This window comes from Chinchilla lanigera, unplaced genomic scaffold (genome assembly GCF_000276665.1).
Source record: "Chinchilla lanigera isolate Chin_1 unplaced genomic scaffold, ChiLan1.0 scaffold00113, whole genome shotgun sequence".
NCBI classification, from domain to species: domain Eukaryota; kingdom Metazoa; phylum Chordata; class Mammalia; order Rodentia; family Chinchillidae; genus Chinchilla; species Chinchilla lanigera.
This window is the reverse complement of record NW_004955514.1, coordinates 3,364,803-3,390,125: the sequence shown is the minus strand read 5'-3', so window position 1 is coordinate 3,390,125 and position 25,323 is coordinate 3,364,803. Positions and strand designations below refer to the sequence as shown.

Sequence of the window (25,323 nt, the reverse complement as noted above, 5' to 3'; positions counted from 1 at the left end):
GGGGGCGCCGGGCGCGGGCGGCCCCGCGGGCGCAGGTCTCGCTCATCAGCACATCTTTCGTGCTCAAGGGAGACGCGACGCACAACCAGGCGATGGTGCACTGGACGGGCGAGAACAGCAGCGTAAGTGACCCTGGGACACCCCGGCACGCCCCGGGGACACCGCCGCCGCCCCCGCTCCCGCACACCCTGCAGGCACCCCGGGCGATCTTGGCGACTTGGGGATTCGGGTCACCTCCTCGGCGCCCCTCCTGGCCTCTGGTCACTCGTTACTTGGGGAACTGTCCCCGGATAGGGGAGCCGCTCGCTGACTCGCTCAGGGGGCAGACGCGTATATTGTGACCCTGAGCTGCCGCGGGGCGCGGGGGCTGTTCTGCACACTCTGGGTTACCCTGGGGGTCCTCTGAGGGTGGGGGACCTCAGCCATCGCCGCGCCTCCAGGTGCTGAGGATCAATCACCCCAGCCCAGGGTTGCTGGGTCGCCTTCACATTCATGCCTGGGTCAGCTCAGCCGCACCTTCTGGGACTTCTCTCTGAGAACCTCCCCACGCTGCTGGCTTGGGGACCCTGTGGGCTCCAGGACTGCCGTGGTCAGCTCCTTGTGCTGTTCTGGGGCTCTCCCTTCAGGGCTCGACCCTACTGCTTCCTTGAGGTCCTGCCTGCTGCACCTGGATGCCCTGGAGCTGCACTCTTCCGACCTGCCTGGCTGGTGGGCTGCAAACTCCCCGCCCCCCCCACTTCCTCCCCCTCTGGTCCTCCCTTCACCCCGGGATGGGGGTGAGGGGGCCCTCAGGGCCTGGGTGCTGTCTCAGCCTTGCTTTTTGGTGAGAGTTGGATCGCCCTTCCAGGATCACCCCTGGGCAGCCCCAGCTGGGTCTTCTCCAGTGCTGCGAGTTTGGGGGAAGGGACAGGCAGCCCTGACCCACTGCTCTCCCCCACGCCTCCGCAAGGCTGTCTGCTGTCTCCCCCAGTGGCTGTCCCCACCATACTCCTGCTCCTGGAAGCTCTGGGAGGCAGCACAGGGCCGGGGTCCCCACGGGCATGCGTGGGGGGCGGAGTGGGCCGGATCTGCGTGTCCAGCTCTGCGGCCAGGGTGGGCAGTGCTTCCACCCATCTCCTGTTTCAGCACCCCGAGCCTCCGACTGGCTGGAGAAGGGGTGGGGTGCGGGAGGAACAGGCTGGGGCGGGCGCGGCACTGGTGGACTTGATTGGCTCTGAGCCCAGTGTCCTGCTGGCCCCCTCCCCCTCCAGCTGGTGGCTACTGGGGCGCTGGTGCCAGGCCTCTGGTCTGGGGTCATTGCTGGCACCCCCAGATTAGACTAGCAGTTGGCAGAGGGCAGAGCTGAATCCTGGACTCAGGGGCCAATAGGGGGCAGTCAGGGTGACCACTGGGGGTTCCCCTTCCTGGAAGAGCTGGGGCACCCTCCCCTCCTCATCTTGAGCTCAGGGTCAGGTCCCAGGTATGCAGCTGGGCCGGCTGCACCGGACTCACTGGTATTGTGGACATACTGTCCTCTGTACCATAAGCCGTACCCCAGGGCGGAAAGCCAAGAACCAGAGGAGCCCCAGAACAGCACAAAGAGCTGACCAGGGCAGTCGTGGAGCTCACAGGGTCCCCAGGCCGGCAGGGTGGGGAGGTTCTCAGAGAGAAGTCCCAGAAGGTGCGGCTGAGCTGACCCAGGCATGAATGTGAAGGCGACCCTGCAACCCTGGGCTGGGGTTGCACGTTAAAGTAAACCCTGTGGATCTGGAAATATATGCCCCCCACTCCCACCTGCTGAAGTTGTCATCCAGCAGCTAACTTCTGTCCCTTTCTCGTTTGGCCTTGTGGGTGTGTGTGAACGGAGAGACTGAGACTGGGGTAGGCAGAGAGACATAGGCCATGCCCGTTGGGACCCATTCTGAGCTTGGAGCCTGGGCAGCCTCCTTGGAGAGAGCTGAGGAGGAGCATCGGCCAGTGGGCTGGGGTGCTGGGGCCAGGAGAGACCCCCCGGCTATTCTCCCCCAGGGCCGTGGCTGAGTTGAGGAGTGGGCTTGTGTCTCGGCTGCTGGCAGGTGAGTGCTGGGGGAGGGGGTGGTAAGTAGAGTTGGGTGTGGGAGACATGTTGGCTCTTTCTTAGTGGAGCCAGGAGTTCCAAGGCGCCGGAGAGGCCTTTGAGGGACCATCTCCTGCAGCCAGCGGGTGACAAAGGCTCTGGAACATGGGGTTCAGCTTTGCCCGTAGCAGGCGCCTAGGGGGCAGAACAAGCTCCTGACAGTTAGCTGGCTCTGGAGTCCAGAGAAGAGGACTGCACCAAAATGCTGGCCCAGGAATTTGGCTCAAACCCTTCCTTATTGTTCCTGCCCCACTTGCCCTGCCCTGGGCGGTCGGGAGATTGGGGTTCACTCTGGAAAAGCTGGGGAGCAGGCAGTGCTTTCTGAGTCTCGCTTGCTGGAGAAAACTCAGGCAGTGGAGGGAGAGGAGGAAGGCTGCCGCCGGGAGCTGCCTGCTGAGGCTGTGCCTTTAAATTGTTTGCTGCGTGCAGGCTGCATGCATAGCAGTCCCTTCCTGGCACTCGAGGTGTCTTGGAAATGCACTTCGCGCCCTGTGCTCCCCACTCGCAGCCGCGGTTCTGAGGTTTGAGCCAGCGTTTGGCTGTCTGGTTTCTCCTCCGCTTGAAAGCACGGTCTTTGAAAGGTACATCCGGAAAGGACCGAACTTGAGGCCGCTTTCCTGAGCGGAGTCTTTACAAAATGTTCTCTCTGCCACTTCGCTTGCCCCCGCCGCCTGCAGACTGAGTGGACAGGAGCAGAGCTTACCACACAGAATCAGGTGTTTCTCAGAATTTAAAAAAAAAAGCATTTGAGGAGGGGATTTTTGCAAGCAGCACTTTCGAGTAGCCTGTGAAGAGGGGCTGTAGGCTGCAAGCTGGTTTGGAGCTGGTCCCTGTCCCTGCAGCTCTGTGAACATATGTGAGTCCTCCGCGTGATGGCTTGATTCTTCCTGCTCCCATGGAGACGTGCAAGGGGACTCGGTTGGAAGTTCAAACACTGCCTCTCTGTCTGCCGTTTAGCTGTGGAAAAAATTGTTATATGGGAAATTAATGTTTCATCGAAACCAACCCGAATTACCGTTTTATGGACCCAGATTGGGCTGTGTTGGGACGGCTCCAGGCTTGCGTCTCCGGGAGGCAGCGGTGCTATTTGAAGGTGGATAAATATTCCAGAGCGCTGGTCTTCGCCCCTGGGTTGTGGTTTCATGTTATCCAGGTGGGAAACACACTTCCTGATCCGGTTGCAGTGGTTCCGGGAAGCGTGCACTGGTGCTGCTTACTCCAAGTGCGGCCCACCTCATACCTTTCCTTGAATTTCAACTTGGATGTGTTGTTTTGTCTTGACCGTGGCTGTCCCAGAGATGAGGGGCCCCTGCCCCTGCCTCTGCCCCTGGGCACACTGGCACCTCCCTCTCCTCTCTCTTGCACATGCAGAGAATTCTGAGCAGATGAACCACGCTGTCTCCCGGGTCCTGATAAACCCAGGCTTCGTGCATATTTTATACCCAGAGAGCTAGAGCTGCAGCGAGCGTGTGCAGGAAGTTAGTCCTGACACTTGCCTGACGCCGGGTTTGTGGAGGGCAGGTGCACTGGTTGCAAGGGTTGCCGTGACAAAGGACCAAGGCTGGTGGTCAGGCTGAGTGGCCTGAACCACTGTCTGCCTAGAGGCTGGAGGTCACAGGATCACAGGGCTGGCTTCGCCACCTGCAGTTGCTGCTCTTGACTTGTAGGTGGCATCTTCCCTGTGCTCATAGGTTTACCCCTCTGCGTGTGCTGTGTCCTCCCCCGCTTCTGATAAGAACACCTGGATTAAGGTCCTCTGCGATAACCTCATTGTAACTTCATGACCTGGTCAAAAGGCCCCACCTCCAGATACAGTCAATTTGAAGGTGCTGAGGGTTAGACTTGAGCATCTGGATGCTTGTGGGGGAGAGGGGACACAACCCAGCCTCTAGGAGCAGGGAGAGGGACTTACGTGCCTTTGCACCCCCGCGCTGAGCGTGGTGGAGCTCAGAGTAGCCCAGTGAGGGAGGAGGTGGACGTGAACAGCGGGTTATGGGGGTGGGGTCATCTTCCTGATGACACTCGTGGGGACATCAGGCTGCATGGAAGCGGTGGCCTCGGGGCTGCCTGAGGAGTGCGTGGGTAGAATGCACGGCAGTGGGAGGAGCATCCGGCAGGCGGAGCAGTGTGAGCCAGGCCCTGGGGCCAGGAGTTTGGAGGTGCAGGTATACGGAGGAGACACAGGGAACCTGCCACGCTTGGGAAGCAGGTGGGACAGGCAGGTGAGATCAGCTCTGATGGACCCCCGAATGTGGAGCCTGTGTGGCTGTGTGGGGCGGTGGATATTGACAGCTGGACTTCGGAGCTGGCCCGCCTGGTGTGTGTTCTGGCTCTGGGCAGTGGGGGAATTCTCAGTGTCCGTCACTCGGAAAGGGACAGGTGCAGGCTCAGAGATCAGCAGTGCAGATGCCTCCTCAAGTGCGTAGCTCTGAGTCTGGTGTGGGCAGGAGCTCAGACAGGGCATGCTGAGGCCTGGCCCAGGGTGCGAGGTGCTGCGGAGGGAGAGTGGGACAGAGGAGGTCCTGGGTGAGGGTGCACAGGTAGGTGGCCACCCTGCCCTGCCAGCCTCTTACTTCCAGACGGTGCTGCACATCGAGGCCCCAGGTTGGCCGCCAGCGTGCTGAGACCAAATCGAGTGACAGAGCTGAGCTGTAGCTGGTACCGATAGCTGTAGGTTCACACGGTCAGCTCTGCTCCCCTTAGAGGTGGGCTTGGTGGCTGCAGGGCTCCGGGTTTTCCTTTTAAGGTAGTGAAACTTCCTGCCTGCTATTTTGGAGTCCAGGCCACCACTGCAAAGTCGTCCCCCAGTGTTTTGGGGGTGGAGGCAGGATTGGAGCAAGAGCTGGCTCCCTGGTCAGTCGTGGGTGGCGCGTGTGGCCTGATGAAGTGTTTCTCTGCCATGGCAGCCATCATCCGGGTGACCACCGGCCACCTGAACCAGACAGAGGCAGACAGAGGTCAGGCTATGCGCTGAGTACCTGTCACACTGGCTGTCAGGAGCTGGCTGCCGGTGTGTAAGCTGGATGGGCCCCTGGGCCTGTTGTCTGGATGAAGATGACGCGGGAGTCCAGCTGCGTGCTGTGGGACAGGTGACAGCAACGGAGCTCCGTGCCGGGTGGTTAGCGGCCAGGGAGGTCTTGGCCAGAAAACCTGAGGCCCTCGCTCGGGGCATCTGCCCTGTGCTCTGCGGTGAGGGAGGGCAGCCGGCTGAGGCCCTCGGGAGGAGTAGGGGGTTTGTGCCCCTGGAGAAGCCTCAGAGCGGCCCCTCCTTACTCCTGCACCAGCTGCTTCTCAGAAGGTCCAGGGGGCGCCAGTGGGCACTGGGCTGAGGGGGCGCCAGGGGCATTTGGCAAAAATTCCTGATGTTTGTTCCCAGTTGTCAGCCCTGAGGTAGCCCCTGGGGGGAGGTTCTTCCCCGCTTGCGGCCCAGAGCCAGGAGTCCCCTTCCTTGTAACTGGTGCAGAATGAGGAGGGGGAAATGTGGGTGGGGAGCTCAGAAGGGGCCACGGGGAGAAGGTGAGGAAGCCGATGAGGTGGAGGTGGGGGTGGAGGAGGCAGGAGTCCTAGGGCAGGAGGGCTGCTTGGGGCTGGCTACCCCTCTCCATTGTGTGCACGCTGAATCAGGGGCTCCCTCAGAGGGGGCTCCCGCCGTGTGTCCCCAGGGGCCCTGAGCCTGTGCCATTGTCTGGCTGGATTCAGAGTCCTTGCCTGCGCCACACAGGGTCCAGAGCGCTGGCGGGGTGGGTGCTGTGGGGGTACGGTGGGGTCTGGGACCTGGGCTGGGCTGGGTGCTGACCTCAGCTCCATTGTGGAGGCTTCCTGAGTCTCTTCGGAACCATGCTGGCAGTGGTGGGCAGGCTTTAAGGGTAAGGATTCCAGCGTGGACTTGAGCGTGCCGGTACAGCGGGTCTCATTGGGGCCTGCTGTTTGCTCTTGGATGAGGACGGAACCATCTCTCTGTACCTCTTCCGAGTCTGTAAAACGTGGATCGCACCCATGTGTGTTAGGTGGGGCCGGGGCACCCAGCCTGGGTCATTGCCAACGTCCTCCTTTATCTGGTAGTTTCCCAAGACCGCTGACATCACTTCCGTCTTCCTCCTTCTACCCAGTAGCTCAAGACCCAGCTTAGTAGCTGTTGAAGTCCACTGTGATTTATTGAACATCTCTTACGTGTGTAGCGCTGTTGAGCTAGGTCCTTGCCCTGCTGAAATGCTGGCTCGGGACAGGGATCCATCACAGAGCGCCCCTTTGATCTGCCCTGGGGAAATCTCACCCAACTTCCGGGCAGAGGTGCTGCTGGCCGGGGAGACCGAGCAGGCTGAGGGAGGGGCAGGGGACTCGCCAAGCCTGGAGATCTCACGGGCAGGGAAGGGACTTGTCTCTCCATCAGGAAGCCTGCCTTGAAGGCACAGAGACAGCTCTGTTAATAAAGTTCCTGAATGCATTTCTCAAGTCCATTTTTACGTTAATAAAGGGGCTATTTAATTTGTGGCTGTGGAAGGTTCCTGAGAGGGCTTTAAAGAGGTCATCAATGAGCCCGGTTCTGCGCACGCCCTTCCAGAGGTGAGCAGAGCCCCGGGAGGCAGAGCTGGAGCCGCCTGTTCCCAGGCAAGAAGGAGCCGGCCGGAGCCTGCGCATGGCCTTCCCGCTGGGGCCTTCTGGGTCCTGGCTTTTCTGAACTCAAGAAGCAGTTACTTCTAGATTTTTACCCACGGCCCATTCATCACACCCATCCGGATTGCCCTGGAGACTGAGACAGCCCAGAAACCAGCTCGTCACTTCTGTCTGGGAGGCCGAGTGCAGGAGCGCAGTGCTGACCTCCAGGACTCAGGCTCCCTGGACCGCAGCATCACACGCTGTGGGCACCTGTCTGCCGCAGCTCACACCTGCTCTAGCGGGGGGAATCCGGGGGCCTCATCCTGGGCGTGGGCTGGAATTGGGGGTGAAAGCCACGGGCACCGCAGTGTGGCCCTGTTCTGCCCAAGGGCACGGTGGGCCTGGGCACGCCCCGCACACCTCTCCGCCCGCCCACAGGTTCCCACCGGTGCCAGCCGCAAGACCTGCTCTGCCAGGTTGCACAAGGTGCCCTGGCTCAGCCTCTCCAGGTGCGGCCAGTGTTTACCACGGAGCTGTAAGACTTGGGGAGCGCTTCTCTGGCTGCACAGGGCCCTCATCATCTTTATCCAATTAAGCTTCATTTGTCATTTCAAAAATTTAATAGGGATACTTGAGCAAGAGCTCTCACTGGAAAACTGGAAATAAAAAAAAAAGAATGAAAGCTCCAGTGTTCTTTTGAGGTGGAAAAGTTCCTTCTTATTTTGCATTTCTGTAGCAGTCAGTTACTGTATTTGCACAGAAAATTACAATCATTTAATTAGTTTCTCCTCACACGGCTTGGAGATCTTAAAATAACAGCACTCCCTCCTTCCTTGGTAATTTTCTTGCAAAAGCAGATAATTTGCCGCAATGTGGAGCTCGCGTTGGCTGGAAGGGGGCACGGCTTTTGTGGGGCGCCATTTCCTGATGTGCGGAGATAAATTAAGTTCAAATTAAAGTAAGAAAAGGGCCAGGCCGAGCGTGTGGCTTCTGTTCAGATCAATTTTAATGCAGAAGGAGACCTTTATGAGCTCACGCGTGGCGCCTGTTTGTGAATGCGTGCAGGGAGAGATGCCATCTCCCGGGGCCGGAGGAGTGCGTGCCTGTGGCGGGGACCGCCGGCAGCTCTGCCCCCGCCGAAGCCGCGAGGCTTCACAGCCATATCTCACTAAGTACACAGCGCTCACGATTCGAAATGGAATTAATAATCACAGCCTCCTTCGCAGGCTGCAGCTGCGTTGAACACGGCGCACGTGTCACCTCATTTCTTCTTGGAAAGTCTTTCAAAGTAGACACTGGGATCGTGTGATCGTGCAGATGAGAACAATGCGGAGGTGGAGGACCTGCCCCGTCCACAGCTATAAGAGACTGAGATGTGGTGTGAACTTCTTCGTCCTTGATCCAAGCTCTTTTTTTTTTTTTTTTTTTTTGTATAAGAAATACTTTTATTCTTTTTTCCGTATTATTATATTGTGGTAAAAGATAGTATCAACTTAAGATTGTAGCTCATTTATTTATTTGGTTTTGTGAGACAAGGTCTCAGTATGTAGTTCAGACTCGCTTTGAACTCACTAGGTAGCCCAGACTGGCCTTGAACTTGGGGCAATCCTCCTGCCTCAGCCTCCTGAGTGCTGAGATTACAGGTGTGCGCCACCATGCCCAGCCCTGGCACCTACCATGCTGTTGTTTGTCTCCACTGATTTTACCATTTTAGGGACCTCCTATGAGCAGAATCCTACAGTAACCATCCTTTCGTGACTGGTGTGTTTCACTTAGCCTGATGGCCCGAAGGTCATCCAGGCTTCAGCGTGTGCAGCACCCCCTTCCCTCCCAGGCTGAGTGAGTCCCAGCGTGCCGCCGCCCCATGTCCTGTCTGTCCCCTGCGCTCCTGATGGATGCTTGAGTCTTTCTGTGTTCTGGCTGCCGTCAGTGATGCTGGGAATGTGGCTGCAGTGATCTCCCCGAGCCCCTGGCTGGCCTTCTCCGGGGTTGATACCCAGAGATAGAGTTGCTGGTCACGTGGTCGCTCTGTGCTTAACTTGGGGGCTGAGCCTGAAGTTGGAACTGCAGCAGAAGCTGCCCTTCGGTCTGCCTCAGTCCTGTCCACCTGGACGGCTGCCCTCCCCCGAGGAAGCCAGGGCCCTGGGTTTGGGGGAGAAATAGTCACAGCGTTCAAGGGCCTCAGTGCCTAGGAAGGGCACAGCGGTGTGGCTGTCCCCAGAAACGGTGTGCTGTGCTCCATCCTGATAACCTTAGACTCTGCCCTATGTGACGCAAGGCAGGCGCTGTCCCTTTGAGCCCAGGAAGTCCACATCTGGCCACCTTGGTGTGTTAGAAACAGGCTGCTATGGGGCCGGACCCAGGCTGGCGCAGGAAGTCATCCCGGGAGGCATCCCCTGGGCTGCGTTTGCATTTCCAGTTCAAGCCCACTTCTCCTCCCGCCTGCTTTTCGGCACTTTGCCTATCGACTACCTCATTGACCAGTTAAGTAATTCAATTTTCACTCCGTAAAAATAAAGCGCTCGATAAACCTTATGTTTTTCTCAATTCCCTCCATCCATGCTGCTTAACCCCCTCCAAGTTTGCTTTCTGGTTTATCATTCGGTGATTGAGCAGGGGGGCTCTCGCGTGTGTTTTTACTCCTGGCATCCAGGTAACTCTCTGTCTGGGGTTTGAGGCAGCTGCTCTGTGCTCAGCTCAGAGTTAGGGAACTTGGGGAGTCTGGGATATACCTGGGGGTTCCCAGCTCCCCCTGGCACCGGGCTTCCTGGCTTTCTTGTGCCATTGACCTCCACTCACCCCACATCTGAAGATGCCCGTGGCACTTTCTTAGAATGTGGACTTTTATAATTAAGATAAAATAAAGCACAGAAGTTTAAAGAAACCAATTCTTCGGCAGCAAAGTTATCAAAGCGTTAGAACTAACGTCTTTACGACATGCTGTTGGGAGCCGGTGGTGGGTGTGAGGAGCGCCATGATTTTGAAGCTGGGAGGAGCCTGTGTTTTGAGATCAGCAGTCACGGTCTGCCCGGGACAAGTCTGAGGTTTCCGCTGGTGGCGGAGTGTCAGGTGCTAATGACATGGTTGTGACTTGCGGCCTCCTCTGCCACGGAGAGAAGCGCCTAACTTCAGGTGGTGTTGGTGAAAATAAAGAGGTCGGATTTCTCCGTCTGGGCTGGTGTGCTCCCGAAGAGCAAGCAGCGGTGAGGCACACGAAGAAATCGAGGCTAGCGCAACGTGAGAGGGACAGGGAGCCTGTCACAACGATCCGCTTCTCCTCCCTCGTCCCTGTCTCCCCCAGCCTGCAGCCCAGCCCCGGCCCCCCAGAGCCCTTCAGGGCGTGGGCTCCGGGAAGGGGACTTAGGTCCAATTCATTCCCCGTGTTGGTGACTGAAGGGATGACGGGGAGGAGGCGGTCATGGGCCACAGCACAGTGGCTGTCGTCGGAGCTCAGAGGCCTGTTCTTCCCTGCCTGGGTCTGGGGAGACCCAGGAGGGGGCCCTGCTGTCCACACCAGCCTGGAGTGCCAGGGCCGGGCCCCCTGGCCAGCCACCCGCTCGGGGGACCTCGGAAGCTCTTCAGAGCACTCAGTGACCCCCGCCTGTGCAGAGGGCCGGGGTGTCCCTACAGAGACGGGGTGCAGAGGGAGGGGGAGACTGCCTTCCTGCCGGGAACGAGCCCTCCTTGGGGGCAGCGCGGCTGCAGCTTCTGCCTCCTCCTGTGGGTCGGCTGGGAGCCAGGGTGCCGGCCAGTGAGAAACTCCAGTCCCCAGCAAAGTCGAGGCATTTAAATAGCACCCTTGTTCCCGGCGCCATCTTGCTTACAAAAAGCCGAGCAAAACAAAAACCCCAAGGGACAGCTTTGCCTACTTGCGACACAAAGAACCATGCGGAGCTGCTCTGGGCAGCTGAGTTGGGGGGTGGGGGGGACGCCTTCCCTGGGGGCCGCTGGAAGGAGGCTTGGGGAGCGTGTGTCTCCCAGAACCCCAGCCGAGCTCCGCGGCACCCCTGTGCCTGGGGGAATTTCCTCTTGACCAGCTCAGGAGAGTAACCATTTCTGATGCTTTCGGGAGCCCTCTGCAGGGGCCCCCAGCGTGACCTCCGCACTGCCCCTGGCCTCGCCTTTGTTCTGTGCCCACGCCTCAACGTGTGGCTTTTGAAAAGGCTGAGAAGGTGCAGTCTTGGAGGCCGTGGCTGGGACAGTCCTGCACTCCTGGACTGGAGCCGGAGAACCCCGCGGGGGCCCTCGGAGCTCAGCGCCGTCTGGCCAGGGCCCCGGAGCTAGGACGAGGCGGAGAAAGTCAGTCTCCTCGAGGCGGTGGCTCGGGCACGGGACTTCCGATGTGGGGCGTCCTCTCTGGCTCTTCTGGCCTCAGTGTCTTCTTCTGACAAGGTGCTGACAGGAGAGGCAGACGGCACAGTTCCATGGCCATCCTGCCAAGGCCCCGCCCTGCCCATGCCCCCAACTCCCTGGAAGGTGGTGCCCCCTACAGATTCGTGTGCCCAAGAGAAGCAGGAGTTCCGCACGCCCTGGGGAAGCGGGGACAGTGTGCTTCCTCTCCCGGCCAGCCACGAGGACGCGGGGCCCTGTGGAATCAGAATTTCCTTCCTACCTTCTTTCCTTGCCTCTCTTTCCCTCCCTCCCCCTCCTTCCTTCCTTCCTTCCTTCCTTCCTTCCTTCCTTCCTTCCTTCCTTCCTTCCTTCCTTCTGCCACTGGGGATTGAACCCGGGGCCTTCGCTCTGGGCTATGCTCACCCCCAGCTCTTTTTTTACTTTTTATTTTGAGACAGGGTCTCTGTAAACTTGTAATCCTCCCGCCTCAGCCTCCCAGAGTGCTGGGATTACAAGCATGTGCTGCACCATGGCCGACTTTTGTCCTCTTTCTTAAAAGAAATTTTCCGGTGGTTTCACTTTCTTCCATTTCCTGCGTGGTTTGCTGAAGTAAAACGAAGGCCGCAGTGCTTCATGAAACATTCATCTCCCCGAGTTTAAAGAGAGTCTTTCTCACTGACATCTGGTTCTTCCTGTGTTTCCTGATGTTTTACTGCCTGGACTGCTACCTCTTAGGATCACTTGGAATTTCCATCATGCCTGGAGCTGAGCAGAGGTCTGGATAGTGACCAGGAAATCCGAGATCTGGGGCTCTAGAGCAGGCCGGTGCTTCGGCGCTGGCTTCTCTGGGATCCTCTTCCCATCGTCGCCCTGGGTGCTGGCATGGCGGTGACACCAAGGTGGCCCTCAGCCTCCCTCCCAGGCCTGGGCATCCCACACCCTGGTCCCCAACCTCTGAGCTGGAGGGTGGTGTGAGCTGGCCGCTGTCCATCCTCATGGCTGGTCGGGAGAGGAAGCACACTGTCCCCGCTTCCCCAGGGCACGCGGAACTCCTGCTTCTGCATGTGCGCACACGTGGCTCCCAGGGGGCACTGCCTTTCAGGGAATTGGGGGTATGGTTGGGGTGGGGCCGTGGCAGGACAGCCAAGGGGGGTTCCCTGCTGTCCTCTGTCTGTGCAGGCCTACTGTGTGCTGGCTGTGTCCTGGGCTGTCTGAGCAGGGAGGCGGAGGATCTGCTGGGGGCGTGTGCAGTGTCATGGGAGGGGCAGTGGTGGCCCAGGACAGCACGTGGGACCCAGGGTGGGACGGCGGCTCTGGAAAGGGCCACGTCGCATCAGAGCATATGGACACTTAGAGCCTTGCCTTGCGGGGCCTCTGGCTTCTAGCTGAGCCCTGGGTCCCTCCTCGCTGAGCGGGCCTTCCCCCGTCTCTGGGCGTGTGTTCCTCCTGAAGGAAGCTCGGAGCTGCCCATCCCTACATCCCTGTCCCCTCCCCTGCACCTGCAGTCAGCTCTGGGGCCCCAGGCACACTTGGCGTCTTTTGTGCTTGGCTCCCTGGGACCCTCAGCCCCCCAGGCAGGGACACCATGGCCACCTTCAGGATGAGGGGCAGTGCGCTGTCCTCTGCCTTGGCCCTGGGAGTGCCTGGGTGGACTCGCCTGTGTCTTCCTCGTCTTCCCTGGCACTGGGTCTCTGTGAGGAGGAGTTGCCTGTCTTGTGCCCGCTCGCCGTCTCCTGGGCCCGCAGTTGGTGGCCTGTGGCCATCGCTCGGCTGGGGAACCTTCTGAGTTCAGATGGGGCTCCAAGGGGCTGCTGGCCACGGGCCAGCGTGGGGGCACAGTCATCCTGGCCCTGCCTGGCCGCGTGCCCGGACCATGTGGCCTCCTGGCTGCGCGTGACCCCACAGGGTGCAACCCGAAGGAGCTTCATTCTTCTTTTCCTCACTGGGCCTGGAGTGAGGACGACCCTCTTTGCTATGAACCGAGGACACGTCACAGTGCTCAGGTGCCACCTGTCACCCCCACCTGTCACCCCCACCTGTCACAAGCTTCAGGCAGAGGAGCTGCTCCTCCCCCTGGACCTCCTTGGCCTCCTTTCCCCTCTCTGTGGCCTGTCCTGGCCTGCCCTGAGGTCTTGAGGCACTTTTGGTCCCTGGGGCGGTAGGACTTGGGGTGGTAGAAGCATCCGAGCCGTCCCTGCCTGACTGCAGAGCGAGGCCGGCTTGCAGCTGGGCTGGGTGGCGCTGTCCCCGGCCCCTTTCTCGGAACGTCCTGGGCAGCAGAGGGGCTGGGCTCCCAAGCTGGGCACTGCCTTCCCAGGCCTGGCACACACTTGCTGATCCATGAATGTTGAGGTCACTTCCAACCTGGTTTTTCTGGTCCCCCGCGCTCACCTGGGGTCAGGCTGTGGGCGGAGCCCATGAGTGACGGTCCATGAGTGTGTGCTGGCACGGAGGTGTGTGCTGCCTGAATTTGAATGTGGCCCAGACAGTGTTCGGAGATGGCTTCTGGTGGCTGATTCATTCCCGAAGCGCTGACCTGCGCTCTGGGCCAGTCGAGCTACCAAGTGCAAGGTGCCGTGGCAGGGATGCGGCGGGGAGGGGCACTGGGCGGGAGGCCGTGTGGCCCAGGGCCGGGAGGGTGACATGGCGTGGCTGGAGGGACCGCTCAGGCCTTCCCAGTCATGCTGGTGCCTACCTGCCCGTTTCCTCTGCCTGCCAAGGACCGGTGTGCTGCACTTGCCCAAGATGGTTGAGTCACAGGTGGCTCAGCCGTGACTGTGCCCACTGAGTGCCCTTGGTGGGTTGCATGACCTCCTGAGTCGAGGCCCTGTAAAGTGGGAAGTGTGTGACACCCGCCTAAGACTGTCATGGCTGTGAGATGGGATGACGCCGGCAGGGCCGGGCGCAGAGCTGGGCACTTCAGACTGTCAGCAGCTCGGTTCCTGGGAGGGATGTGAGCGCCATCACTGGTTGGCCCTCGCTGTCATTCCTGAGCCGCGGGGGTGGCAGGCTGCCTGGACCCCGGGGTGCGGGTGGGGTCGGTGCCTGCTCCTCCCCAGGACTCTGATGGTTTGCGGTGGAGCTGAGTCACAGCCACAAATTACCTACTTCTAGAAATTTCACGTTTCTGTATTGTATTTTCTTAAGGCAGTAAATTCTGGCTTTGAGTCTGGGTCCTGCCCGGAGAAATCTCGAAGCTTCTAGGGATGCAGGGACAGGCAGGGAGAGGAGGGAGGGGTCTGCAGTGCAGGGAGCAGCAGGGCTGAGGCAGCATGGAGTGCTGGGGACAGGAGCAGAGTCCCGGGGCAGACAGGTGCCGATTCCCAAACGGTCCCAGATCGCCCCCATGGAATTCTGCCGAGCACACGCACGTCCCAACAGCCGCTAAGAGGGAAGCCTGTGAGATGCAGGGGCGTGGGTGAGTGGCTAAGACTCTGCCCTTAATCCCTTAATCCTCAATCCCTTTTATTCTCTTTCCATCTGGAAGAAAATGGAAAGGAGTTTTTTTCTAGGAGTGAAAGTAGATTGTGAATGTTATCGTGGTGTCAGTTACTGCTTAATTCTATCAGGAATGTTCCCAGGCCTCGGTGGGGCTGGCTCCCTTTCGGTGGCCCGAGTCTCCTCGGCTGCCTTCCCCGGGCCCGTCCCGCAGCGTGGCTGGGGGAGAGTTCCTGTGCTCAGGAGGGCTGGGGCGGTGGAGGCCTTGCTCTTCCTTGGGTCTCTCATGAAAAATTCCCGGCCGCGCCGCACAGTGCGGACACTTTAGGGTTCCAGTTACTGGTGGGTGGAGTACAAGTTCCTGTTTCCTGGTTTCCCCCGTATTTCCCACAGTGCTGGGTACAAAGGCGAGTGTGCTAAGCGCGGCTCTCGGTGACAGATCACAGCAACCAAGCTCTGACTGCTGAAGTGAGAAAGTGGAATTTGTAGGCCAAGTATATGGATCTGGAATGTCCAGGGGTCTGGCTTCAGGCACGGCTGGCTCCAGGGGCTCAAAGGTAGGCACCAGGCTCTGCCCTGCTATCTGTGTCTCAGGTCTCTGCTTCCCTATGTGTCTCCTTCCTCCCAGTGCTGTGGCTCCAGGAGGATCAGGCTGAGGATTGCCTGCAGCCGCCCTTGTTAGCGTCCCTAAGCACCCGACACTGAACTCTCATCCCAAGATACCAGCGCCCCTCTCATGAAATCCAGGAAGGTGGGTAGTGTGGCTGGTTTGGGCACTGGAGAGGACACCAAGGCAGGAAGGTGGGGCGAGCTTGCCTGCAGTAGATCCTGGCCACCCCCGGACCTGCTTGTTCCTGGCCCCCGTTCCTGCAGGCAGCGGGCTGTGGGTCGGGGTTGCTCTCCCAGGAAGCAGCTGGGCGGGCTTGTTTGGGTGCCTGCAGCCTCCAGCCTGGGTGTTGACAGGAGCGTGGGAGTGGAGGTGAATCCCAGATGGGCCTCTCTTGTCTTCCAAGAAGGAAGCCACCCTCTGCCTGTGGCTGTGCCAGCCGGGGCCAGTGGGAGGGTGGGTGAGGCTCTGGGAGATTCATTCAACAAACGCTGAGTGGGCACCTGGAGTGTGCGGGACCCACTGGCTCGGAATCCCCAGGGTGCTCTGAGATCAGCCGGTGCCACTGGGATACCTCCAGCGACGCGAGGCTCACCCCTTGCTGAGACAGCACATTCCGGCGTGTCTGGTCTCTGCCAGGGCTGGTGAGGTCAGCACGGAGCTGAGGTTGTGTAGGAGGCTGCAGCAGGGCTGCTTGCCCGGGGCCAGGAGGGTGCTCGGCTCTGTGGCTGGACTCCTGCCCGTGGCCCTGATCTACTTGTGAATGTCAGAGAAGGGGTCAAGGTGGGCACCAAGCCCTCCCAGGTGATCCCGGTGCTGCCCTTGTCTGATGCAGATGTTAGGGAGTGGATGCGAGGGAGGGAGGAGCTCGTCTTGTCCTGTGACGGGGAGCTCACCGCTGTGTGGCAGCCCCTAGCCCAGGCAGGTTCGAGCCCAGCCTGTGTGACTTAGGATCTGAGTGAGACCCTGATTCCAATTAAAAGTTTAAAAAAGCCCGAGGATGTCACAGCTCAGTGTGAAGGCCCTGGGTCTCATCCCAGTGGCACAAAATTAGCTAAATAGATAAAACAGTACAAGTTGAGTCTCCCAGTCTTGGAGGCCCAAGTCCGGCATCTGTCCCTCTGGGCTGCAGTCCAGAGTCCCAGGGTTGGCTCTTCCCAGAGGTGTGGGGACAGGGACGGTCTGCCCACCCAGAGGCCCGCGTTCGTCAGCTGGTGTCTCCTCTGCGTCCCATCTGCTCTGTGCCGCCGACTCTGTCTTCTGCCTCCTCCTCGTGAGGTCCTGGTGATGACGCTGGTCCCCGGCACCGCCCAGGTGGCCCCCCATCTCATGGGGCGTCACACCGGCAGCGTCCCCCAGGAGGTAACCTGCGCCCTGGCTCAGGTATGGGCACCCTCGGGTGTTGTTAGCCATCGCCCCGCCCTGCAGCAGCACAGCTTCAGGGACAGCGGGTGTGGGTCCCATGGGTTCTCCTGTCCGCAGCGCAGCCGCTGCCTTGGTCCCGGCTGCCCTCTCGGCTTGGCTAAAACCCTCCCAGAGCTTCTTAGCTCAACCCGGAGCAAGTCCAGCCTCTTGCCTGGCCACACTGCCTCCCCCTGCCTCAGCCTCCCCTGTGAGCTCTGTTAGGTCCCTGCCTCTGGGGCTGCCTGGACGACCGTCCCTCTCTCCGCCAGCCCCCTGGCCTCCCTGCTCCTGCCCCTCCTGTGTTCCCCACGCTGCAGATCCTCGGTTCTGCCCTTGCCCTACTTCCCGGGGTGCTGTGCCCCTGAGGTCCCAAGGACCTGTTTGTGCCTTGGCGCTGGGACACTGGGCTCAGTGCCTGTCCTGGATGGACGCGAGAGTGGCCGAGTGGCCGCGGGTAAACAGAGGGAGGGTAGAACCTAGGGTCTTTGCACTGAGGTACATCCCCAGCCCTTTTATTATTTCTTTTTATTTTGAGGCAGGGTCTCACTAAGTTGCTAAGTTGCTCTGGTTGAGCTTAAGCTTGCAGTCCTCCTGCCTCAGCCTCCCAGAGTGCCAGGGCTCCAGGTGTGTGCCCCTGTGCCCAGCTGGGGAAGGTTATTTCTAAGGCGCATTTAACCAGTTCCCCTCCCCTCTCCCGCTCCATCCTCCAGTGGGGGACCTGCTTCCGGTTCTGGTCACCTGCCTGTCCTTGAGACGAAGGCGTTTAGGCCCCTTGGAAGCAGATGGTGCGCAGCATCCCCGGCAGGCGGGCGGCTCCCTAGGTTGGGGCGGGGTGGGGCTGCCCCGGGCCTGCGGCTGAGCTGAGGTTGCTCAAGGCGCAGCTATGCGTGGGCGAGTGACAGGGGCACAGAGAGAAAGGAAGGGAAAAGCACCCCACACCCTGCGCTGAGCAAAGGGTAGAAAAGGTGGGAGGCCTGCAGGGTGGGACCTCTGGCCTTGGGGTCCCTGGGGACAGAGGCAGGCCTGGAAGGGGTGTGTGCTGGGAGCCCTGGACAGGGGACAGCTAAGGGACATGGGACAGGCAGCGGCCTCTGAGGCCTGGCTTCCCGAGGGTGATGTGAGACAGCCTGTGTGTGTGTGTGAAGGGGCACCGTGGGCTGAGCCGCTGGTCCGTCCTTCCAGAGACAGGTGAGTACCCGGCAGCTCCGTGACTCCATGCAGCTCGCAGCTCTCACCGAATGCAAGCTGGGCTCCGGCACGTGGTGAAACCCGAGTCCTGCTGTTCCGCACCCAAATTGCGCTTGGCTGCCCGGCCCGCGTTCCCCGCCATCTCTCTCTATTAGCGTCCCCAAACGGGTCCTAATCGCTTCCTCCTCCTCATCGCTGAGCCCCAGCCTTGCTAGCCGAGAGGAAATTACTTTCAGGTAGAAGCCTATTTTTACTACAGCGGAGACCAAACTGTTAATTACCTGGGAAGCGCGTGAGGATTTTTAGCCTGGGAAGTTTTTTTTAAACTTGGGTGCAACTTTTCATAGATATAAATTATAGATATCCACAACAGCCCACTGAAATCATTCCTCTCTCGAGAGATTAAAGATATTTAAAAACTGTTCCTTGTTAAACATAGTTTAACCGTTCCTTGTTAAATATAAACTTCTTTTTTCTGTTTGTGCGTTGTGTATGGGATGGACGGAAAGGCCAGATGGAGGGATTTAGAAATGATTTGATACCTTCTGCACGTTTGACTAAAGGCTGGTCCTGGCCCTGTGACTGTTGAGGTCTCTGGAGCCGTGGGGATTTGAGGGACAAGGGCAGGAAGGCGCCACGGTCCACCTCTACCATAGACAAGCGCCCTGGGCTTGAACCTGGAAGCTTCGTGCTGTAGCTTTCCAGCGTGTGAAGGTGAAATCCAAACTCTCCATCGTGGCGCATGCCTGTCATCCAGCACTCTGGGAGGCTGAGGCAGGAGGATCAAACGTTCAAGCCCAGCCTGGGCAACTTAATAACTTAGTGAGACTCTGCCTCAAAAACAAAACAAAACAAAGAACAAAGCAAAACAAAGCAAACAAAGAAACAAATAAGAAACCTCACAAAAAATAGAAGGGAGAGAAGCCCGAACTCCCTCCATGCTCCGCGCCTGTCTGGCCTCTGTTCTGAGCACCCTGGTTGCTCCACGTTGCGCCGGGCCCCTCCGGCATCAGAGCCAGTGTTCAGCGGTCACCTTGCCTGGGCTGTGTGGTGCGCTCCCTGGGGTCTCCTTGGAGGCCTTCCTGAGCTCCCTGCTGAGGGGCGCCTTCCTCCCAAACCTCCTGGCCTCTCCCAGCTGCTCAGTGCTTTTCTGAGGCCCTGCTTTCTACGGCTTCAGTTACCCACAGTCACCTGGGGCCCAAAACCATGACATGGAGAAGTCCCCAGATAAGCAGCTCATGAGTTGTCACCCTCACAGTGACCCATTTGCCCCCCAGGACCTGAGCCGTCTGTTTGTCCAGTGTGCCCTCACTGTGTACAACCCTGCCCACGAGTCACTTAACAGACATCTTTTTTTTCATTGTTCTTTTGTTTTTTGAGCAGGATCTTAGTATGTAGTCCAGGCTGACCTTGAACTCACAGTGATCCTCCTGCCTCAGCCTCCCAAGTAGTTTAGCTTTCTGCACTGTTCACTCTGAGTGTGCGTGTGTGCCTGTGCACACTTGAATGTATGTCCTTATCTGTCTTTACCAGAAAGAGTAGCTTCCTGAAGGCAGGGGCTTGGTGGCCACATTGACAGACAGCCTGTGGCAATGTCCCCCATGTCCTGGGGTCCCAAACTTGCTTTAGGACGCTTGCTGCCTGAGCCCTACCCAGGGGACCTGATTTCATTGGTCTGGCTGAGGCCGGCACCTGCATGATTCTGGGGTGTCACAGGTTGGGAATTGGGGTCCTGGGGAGGCCTGTGAGACTCCTGCATGGAGGCGGGGGCAGCCTTGCCCTTGCCACCCTGACACCCCAAGCCCCCTCGGCAGGACCCCCGCTCATGCTCCTGTGGTCCCAGCACATGGAGCTCAGCGGGAAGATGCTTGGTGCTGGCTTCATAGCACAGGAAGATAAGGAAGGGCTCGGAGCGACCCGTTCGCAGCCGTTTTCTAGGGAACCCTTAGCGCCCATTTAGAAGGGTGAGGCGGTGCAGGCCCGGGAAGGGCTGCTGTCTGGCTCAGGGGTGGGACGAAAGCGATGCCACCTGGCTGGGCAGCGGCCCGAGGGCAGGGACTGCGGCCGGTGCCCTGGGCTCCTCTCCCAGCTGCCTGGGGCCGCGGCTGCCGTGGGTGGGCCCCGTTGGCGCGAGTCTGCAGGTCGCTGAGCTGGGAGAAGGTGTCCGTCTCCCCGCACATGCACTGGGGCGGTGTGTTTCCAAACCGCCCTAGAAAGTAAACGATTCATCCAGCGGCTGCCTCACAGGTGCACTTTCTTACAAAAGCAATGATTTTTCTAAACAAAGCGATGCTGCGGTGATTTGTTGGGGCAGGGGCGGGGGAGAGGCTGGAGTAGTCGCCGCTGTTTAATAAATCACAGTTACCACCTCGGCGAGTGGCCCAGCCCTGCAGAGCCGCTCCACTCACCCTCACCTTGCGTCCGTCCCTCCTGCCCAGAGCTGGCCATGGCCCCAAGGGGCCTGATGTCCCCGAGTTCTGTGGCAAATGCTGTCACCTGTTTTTGGGGTTCTGCTCCTTGCATTGTTGCGCTGATGCTCCTGTGGGGTCACCCACAAACCCAGGCCCTCCCAGCCTCCCCTAGGGTTGGGAAGTCAGGGAGGAGCTCACGCACAGGTGGGGCCAGGCGGGGCCAGGCGGGGCCCAGCGTCTGCAGAATGAGCTGGTGGAGTGGCCCCTTGTCCAGAGGAGCAGAGAGCTCGGGGCTACTTTCTTCTCAGGGGGCTCATCTGCGATGCTGTTCTATTCCAGGTGTGAGGGAGCTGGAGCTGCTGTGAGGACAGGTGAGGGTCACCTGTGTCCCTGACCCCCAGGCACAGCCACTGCAATGGGACCGATGCCAGGTGTGGCAGTGCTATGGCCTGAAATCCAAGCACTCTGGAGGCTGAGGCAGGAGGATCACTGAGAGTTCAAGGCTGGCCTAGACTACCATAGTGAGACCCTGTCTCAGAACAAAACAGAAAAGAAAAAAGAAGCAAGGAAAAAAAAGGAGACTGTGGTCCAAGAGGAGGGGCTGCGGGAGCAGGGGCAGCTCGTCCTGCAGGAGTGTCAGGTGGGCTTCCTGGAAGAGGAGGCATTTCACCAAGACTTGGGGAGCTAAATGAACTCAAGCACATACTCATTGGGCATCTGGCCCTGGGGTAGAGGTGGTAAGTCAGTCAGGACCAGGCAGACCCCTGCCTGCCTTCCTGGAGCTCGTGTTACTGGGGGAGACAGACATAAACCCTAAGAGCAGGCAAGTGGACTCGGCTGGTGCCCAGTGCTATGGGGAGCAGTGACCTGCAGGGGCCAGCATGGTGAGGGGGCGGCTCAGGCCTGAGATGGGGGTGAGCTTGGCCTGGCCTAGGGGAAGGGTGGTGTCATGCGACCCAGCAGACCCCTTCCTCGGATTTGCCCTGGAGAACTGAGAGCCTGTGTCTGTGCTGTAACCACAGAGGAGGGTCCGTCTTATTGTTAAGAGCCAGAGGTGGAAACAACCCACACGTGTGGCAACAGAGGAATGATCTTAATGGGACCTGTCCCAGTGATGGATGGAGTACAACTTGGCCATGAAAAAGAAGTACTAACACCTCCGACAACATGGATGAACTTGGAAATCACTATGCTCAGTGAAAGAAGACAGTCACAAAAGGCCACATGTGTTTGATTCCACCCACATGAGAGGTCCAGAATAGCAAAATCTGCAGAGGCAGGAAGTAGGGAGTGGTGGGAGTCTAAGCAGAAGGCAGTGTGGCTGGCTCTGAGAGTGACTGGCAGGGGTGCAGAGTTCCCGGATGTGCCGACCGCGTGCCTGGGACTGCACCCCTGGGACCGCAGGCCTTTCTCAGGTGTGTTGCTGGCTGTGGCAAAGTCAGGTAGTGGCTGGCGCTGAGGGTGGTGGGAGGGGCCGTGAGCAGTGGGGACAGGACAGGCACCGAGGTGTGGCCTCCTGGGTGGTCCTGGCCACCCCCTTGCGACCTCCACGCCCTCACGGCACACCATGGTGCGTCTGTGGTCACTGTAGCCCTGGCCAGGTCAGTGAGGGAGGCCCCCTTCTGCCACAGTCCCAACTGGACCCAGGATGCCGGCACCCCTGCCTTCCTGAGCCAGGAATCTGCCAAGGGGATGCTTTATTCAAACCCCACACCCAAGCAAACTGCAAGAAGCCCAGACTCCACCCTGATGGAGCCTACAGACCTTGCGGGAAGGCAGATCCAGGGACACCTGCCGCCAGCCTCCGGGGACATTCCCCTCCCGCTCTCTGCAGAGGTCGGTGCCGGAACCTTTGTCCATCTGGCGTGTTGAAGGCGCTTGCCCGCACTGGTGCAAATCCTTTGACGATGACAGGTGACTCCAGTGTCATGTTTTTTGTCCTTTTCCTATTGCTGTGTACTCAGACTGATACTGATTTTTAAAATTTTACATGATTGAAAAAAAAATTTTTTTTTACATGATTGTATTGACAAGCACTAAGCAAATCAGTAGCTGGAAAATAACCCTTTATCCACACGACTGATGGTTTCCTGGGACAGATTCGCTGGAAGGGTGTGCTTGGGTCCCAGGTCACGGACACTGTGTGCTCCAGTGCCTGCCTAGATGTCCCCAGAAACACCCCCCTGCCCATGCCACTCTGTGCTAGAGCCCAGCTTGGTGGGTGCAGTCAGGCTGCACACGACAGCCTCGAGGTCCCTGCTGGCTCTTGGGAAGGGGTTCTTGGGGGATGGTGGAGGCAGGGTGAGCTTGGGCCAGGCTTTGTGGATGGAATGTGACATCTCCTTGGGGGATGCTGGGCCCGTGGGTCCTGAGGTGAGTGGTCTCTCGGGGGTCTGCAGAACAGGGACCCTGCCTTTGCACGTGGGCATCTAGCTTCCCCTGGGGGGTTGGGGGGTTGGTTGCTGCAGGGCACCTGTTTGCTGGGGCACCGTCCTCGGAGAGCAGCTCTTACTAGCAGTCCATCTGCAGGGACGTGGGAAGCAGCCCGGAAGAGGCTTTGTGATTTCAAGGCTGCGGTTCCTCTCTCCCCACCCCCATGCCTGTCTCTGTACCAGTGTTTTATTGAAGGATTAAAAGGGAAATCTGGGAATCTCTGCTTCATTAAGGTTTTCATTACACACCGAGCCTCCCAGCTGCGTGCCTGGCTGTTGAAAAGTTTTCTGGGTGCAGGTTAGCAGCATGCGACTCAGAGCCTGGCCTGGGTTCGCACGTGACAGTGACCAGTGTCTGCTGGTCATGTGTGCACTCCATGCCTGTGAGCCCAGGGCTGTGGCATCTCGTGAGCTGGCTGCAGCAGGCCGTGGTCCCCGCAGCATCCTGGAAGAGGGGAAGGAGGGTGGACCTGAGCTCCAGGGCTCACAAGGGGGGCCTGGCAGAGCTGAGGCGCTGTTCCCCACTCCTGCTGCCCAACTCAAGAGCCCCTGGTGCCAGGCTTTGTGCTAGAGCTTTGCATGAGTGAACTGGTTCATCACAGTGGATGAGGCAAACCCTTCTCTCACTCATTGCAGAGGGCAGAGCCAAGGCACAGAGAGGTTAATGACTTGCACGAGGTCACACAGCTTGTAAGTGTCTACCCCTGGGATCTACACCTGGTCTGGGAGGTGACCTGAGCGTCCCATCTGTCCAGGCAGGTAGGCACTGACTGGCACACCATTCCTAGATCATCCCCAGGGCAAAGGGCAGCCGCTCACTCACGGTCTGAGAAAAGGTCTGGGAGCGTCTGCCAAGCTCATGCTGTCCCACAGGCACATCTGTGACATCTCCGGGGAGGGACAGTGCCAGCACCTCACACATCAGTGTTTCCGCAGGACCAGGACCGGCGGGGACAGGTGACAGACGGACAGGAGCACACAGTGTACAGGCACATGTATATCTTCCTGTGTGCTCGTAAAAACGTTCATTACGAGGAGCTGGCTCGCAGAATTACGGAGGCTGGGAAGTCCCAGGTCTGTATAGCCGTGTGCCAGTGTGAGTCCAAAGGTGGCAGAACCAGGAAGAGCTGGTGGTCCAGTCTGAAAGCTTCCAGTAGAGAATTCTCGTCTCACAGGAGGAGGGAGAGCCTCTCCTTCTGCCTGATGCTTTACCTGACGGGGTGAGTCCGATTAAGAAGGGCACTTTATTTTACTCAGGCCATGAGTTATCTGTTAATCTCACCCGAAAACGTCCTCACAGAAACGCCTGGGACAGTGCTGGCAAACCTATGACATGCTTGTTGTTTTTCTTTTATGACAAAAGTTGTTAATCTACGAGCTGCTTTTTCTAAACTAAAACCTCAGTATTCAGGTTTAATTGCAGGGGTGGCACTTCGCTAAAAATAAGTGGGTTTTGGGTTGCAGTTGGGTTACTCATCTCTGTAAGGTTTGCCATCACTGATCTAGAAAAATGTTTGACCAAATGTTTGGCCAGTCCATGACCCAGTTAATGCATAAAATTAACCACAGCTAGTTACACCTACTTACCATCCATCCATCTGTTCATCCATTCATCCATCCATCTGTCTGTCCATCCATGATCCCATTCTATCCATTCATCCATCCACTCATTTGTCTTTCTGTCCCTTTATTCATCCATCTATCTATTCATTTGTCAGTATATCTGTCCATCCATCCATCCATCCATCCATCCATCCATCCATCCATCCATGCACTCACCTATCCATTTATCCATACATCTATTTGTCCTTCTGTCCCTCTATTTGTCTGTGTAACCACCCATCCATCCATAGACTTATTCCATTTATCTATCCATTTGTCATTATATCCATCTATCTGTCCATCCGTTTATCCATGTACCCATTTGTCCTCCCATCTTACTGTTTTTCTATCTATGTATCCACCTATCATCCATTGTCTTATTTCATTTATCCATCTGTCAGTATGTCCATCCACCCATCCATCCACCCACCCGTCCGGTCACTCAGGAAATGCCTGTAGAGTCCTTACCAGGAGGTCGGTCTAATATAACAAAGCAGAACGTGGACCATCGTGTGAGAGGGGCCAAGCAACATCCAGGGAGGACACAGGAGGACAGAAAGTAACTCACGCTGAGTTTGGGAAGACTTCACAATGGAGGTGGCCTTGCCCCTTTGGGAGCGAGGGTGACTGCTGTGGTTTGGGAGGTCAGGATTCCGGGCTGAGGTAGGGCATGAACAGTGACAAGGACATACGTGGGGGCCCTGGAGAAGGGGCGGGCAGCTGGCAGGTGTGGGTGCGCACCCTTGTTGAGGTGCTGGAGAGGGGACAGGGCTGGTCGTGCGGGGCTGAGGTGCGGGCATCTGCCTCTCCGTTGTGAGACTCGCGGGGGTCCTCGGGTCCCCTGCAGTTGCATCACCCGGATGCCACTGGAGATGCTGATGCCACAGCCACATCCCACATGCGTGCTGTGATGAGGATCTGTGGGGACACTAAAGCTGGGGGCGCACAGGTGGCCGCTGGAGAGGAGGGTGCGGTTCACCATCCCGCACTGCCCTGGGCTTCGGCCACAGAGGGACCGCGGCAGCTGGGGCTGTGGGCTTGGGGGACCGGTGGGGCTGGGTCCCAGGAAGTCTGATGGGGTGGAAGGGATGAGAAGCCGTCTGGTGGCTGGGAGGAAGGCACACAGGCCGGTGCCACCACCTCTGGGTGGCTGGTGGGATCTGGGCCACTGGGCTCTTCCCAGGACCGCCCAGATGCTGGGGGTGGGTCACAGGCTGC

At 58.7% G+C, this 25,323-nt stretch overlaps 1 protein-coding gene across 1 annotated transcript in view; it reads left to right on the top strand.

The window, feature by feature from the left end:
* Positions 1-25,323, top strand: part of Sorcs2 (sortilin-related VPS10 domain containing receptor 2) — a gene marked incomplete at its 5' end in the record, with an annotated part of 336,999 nt that continues 311,676 nt past the window's right edge. Inside the window, 1 exon segment of the mRNA XM_005408856.2 lies at positions 1-122. Within this exon segment, the coding sequence (XP_005408913.2) occupies positions 1-122 (122 nt within the window).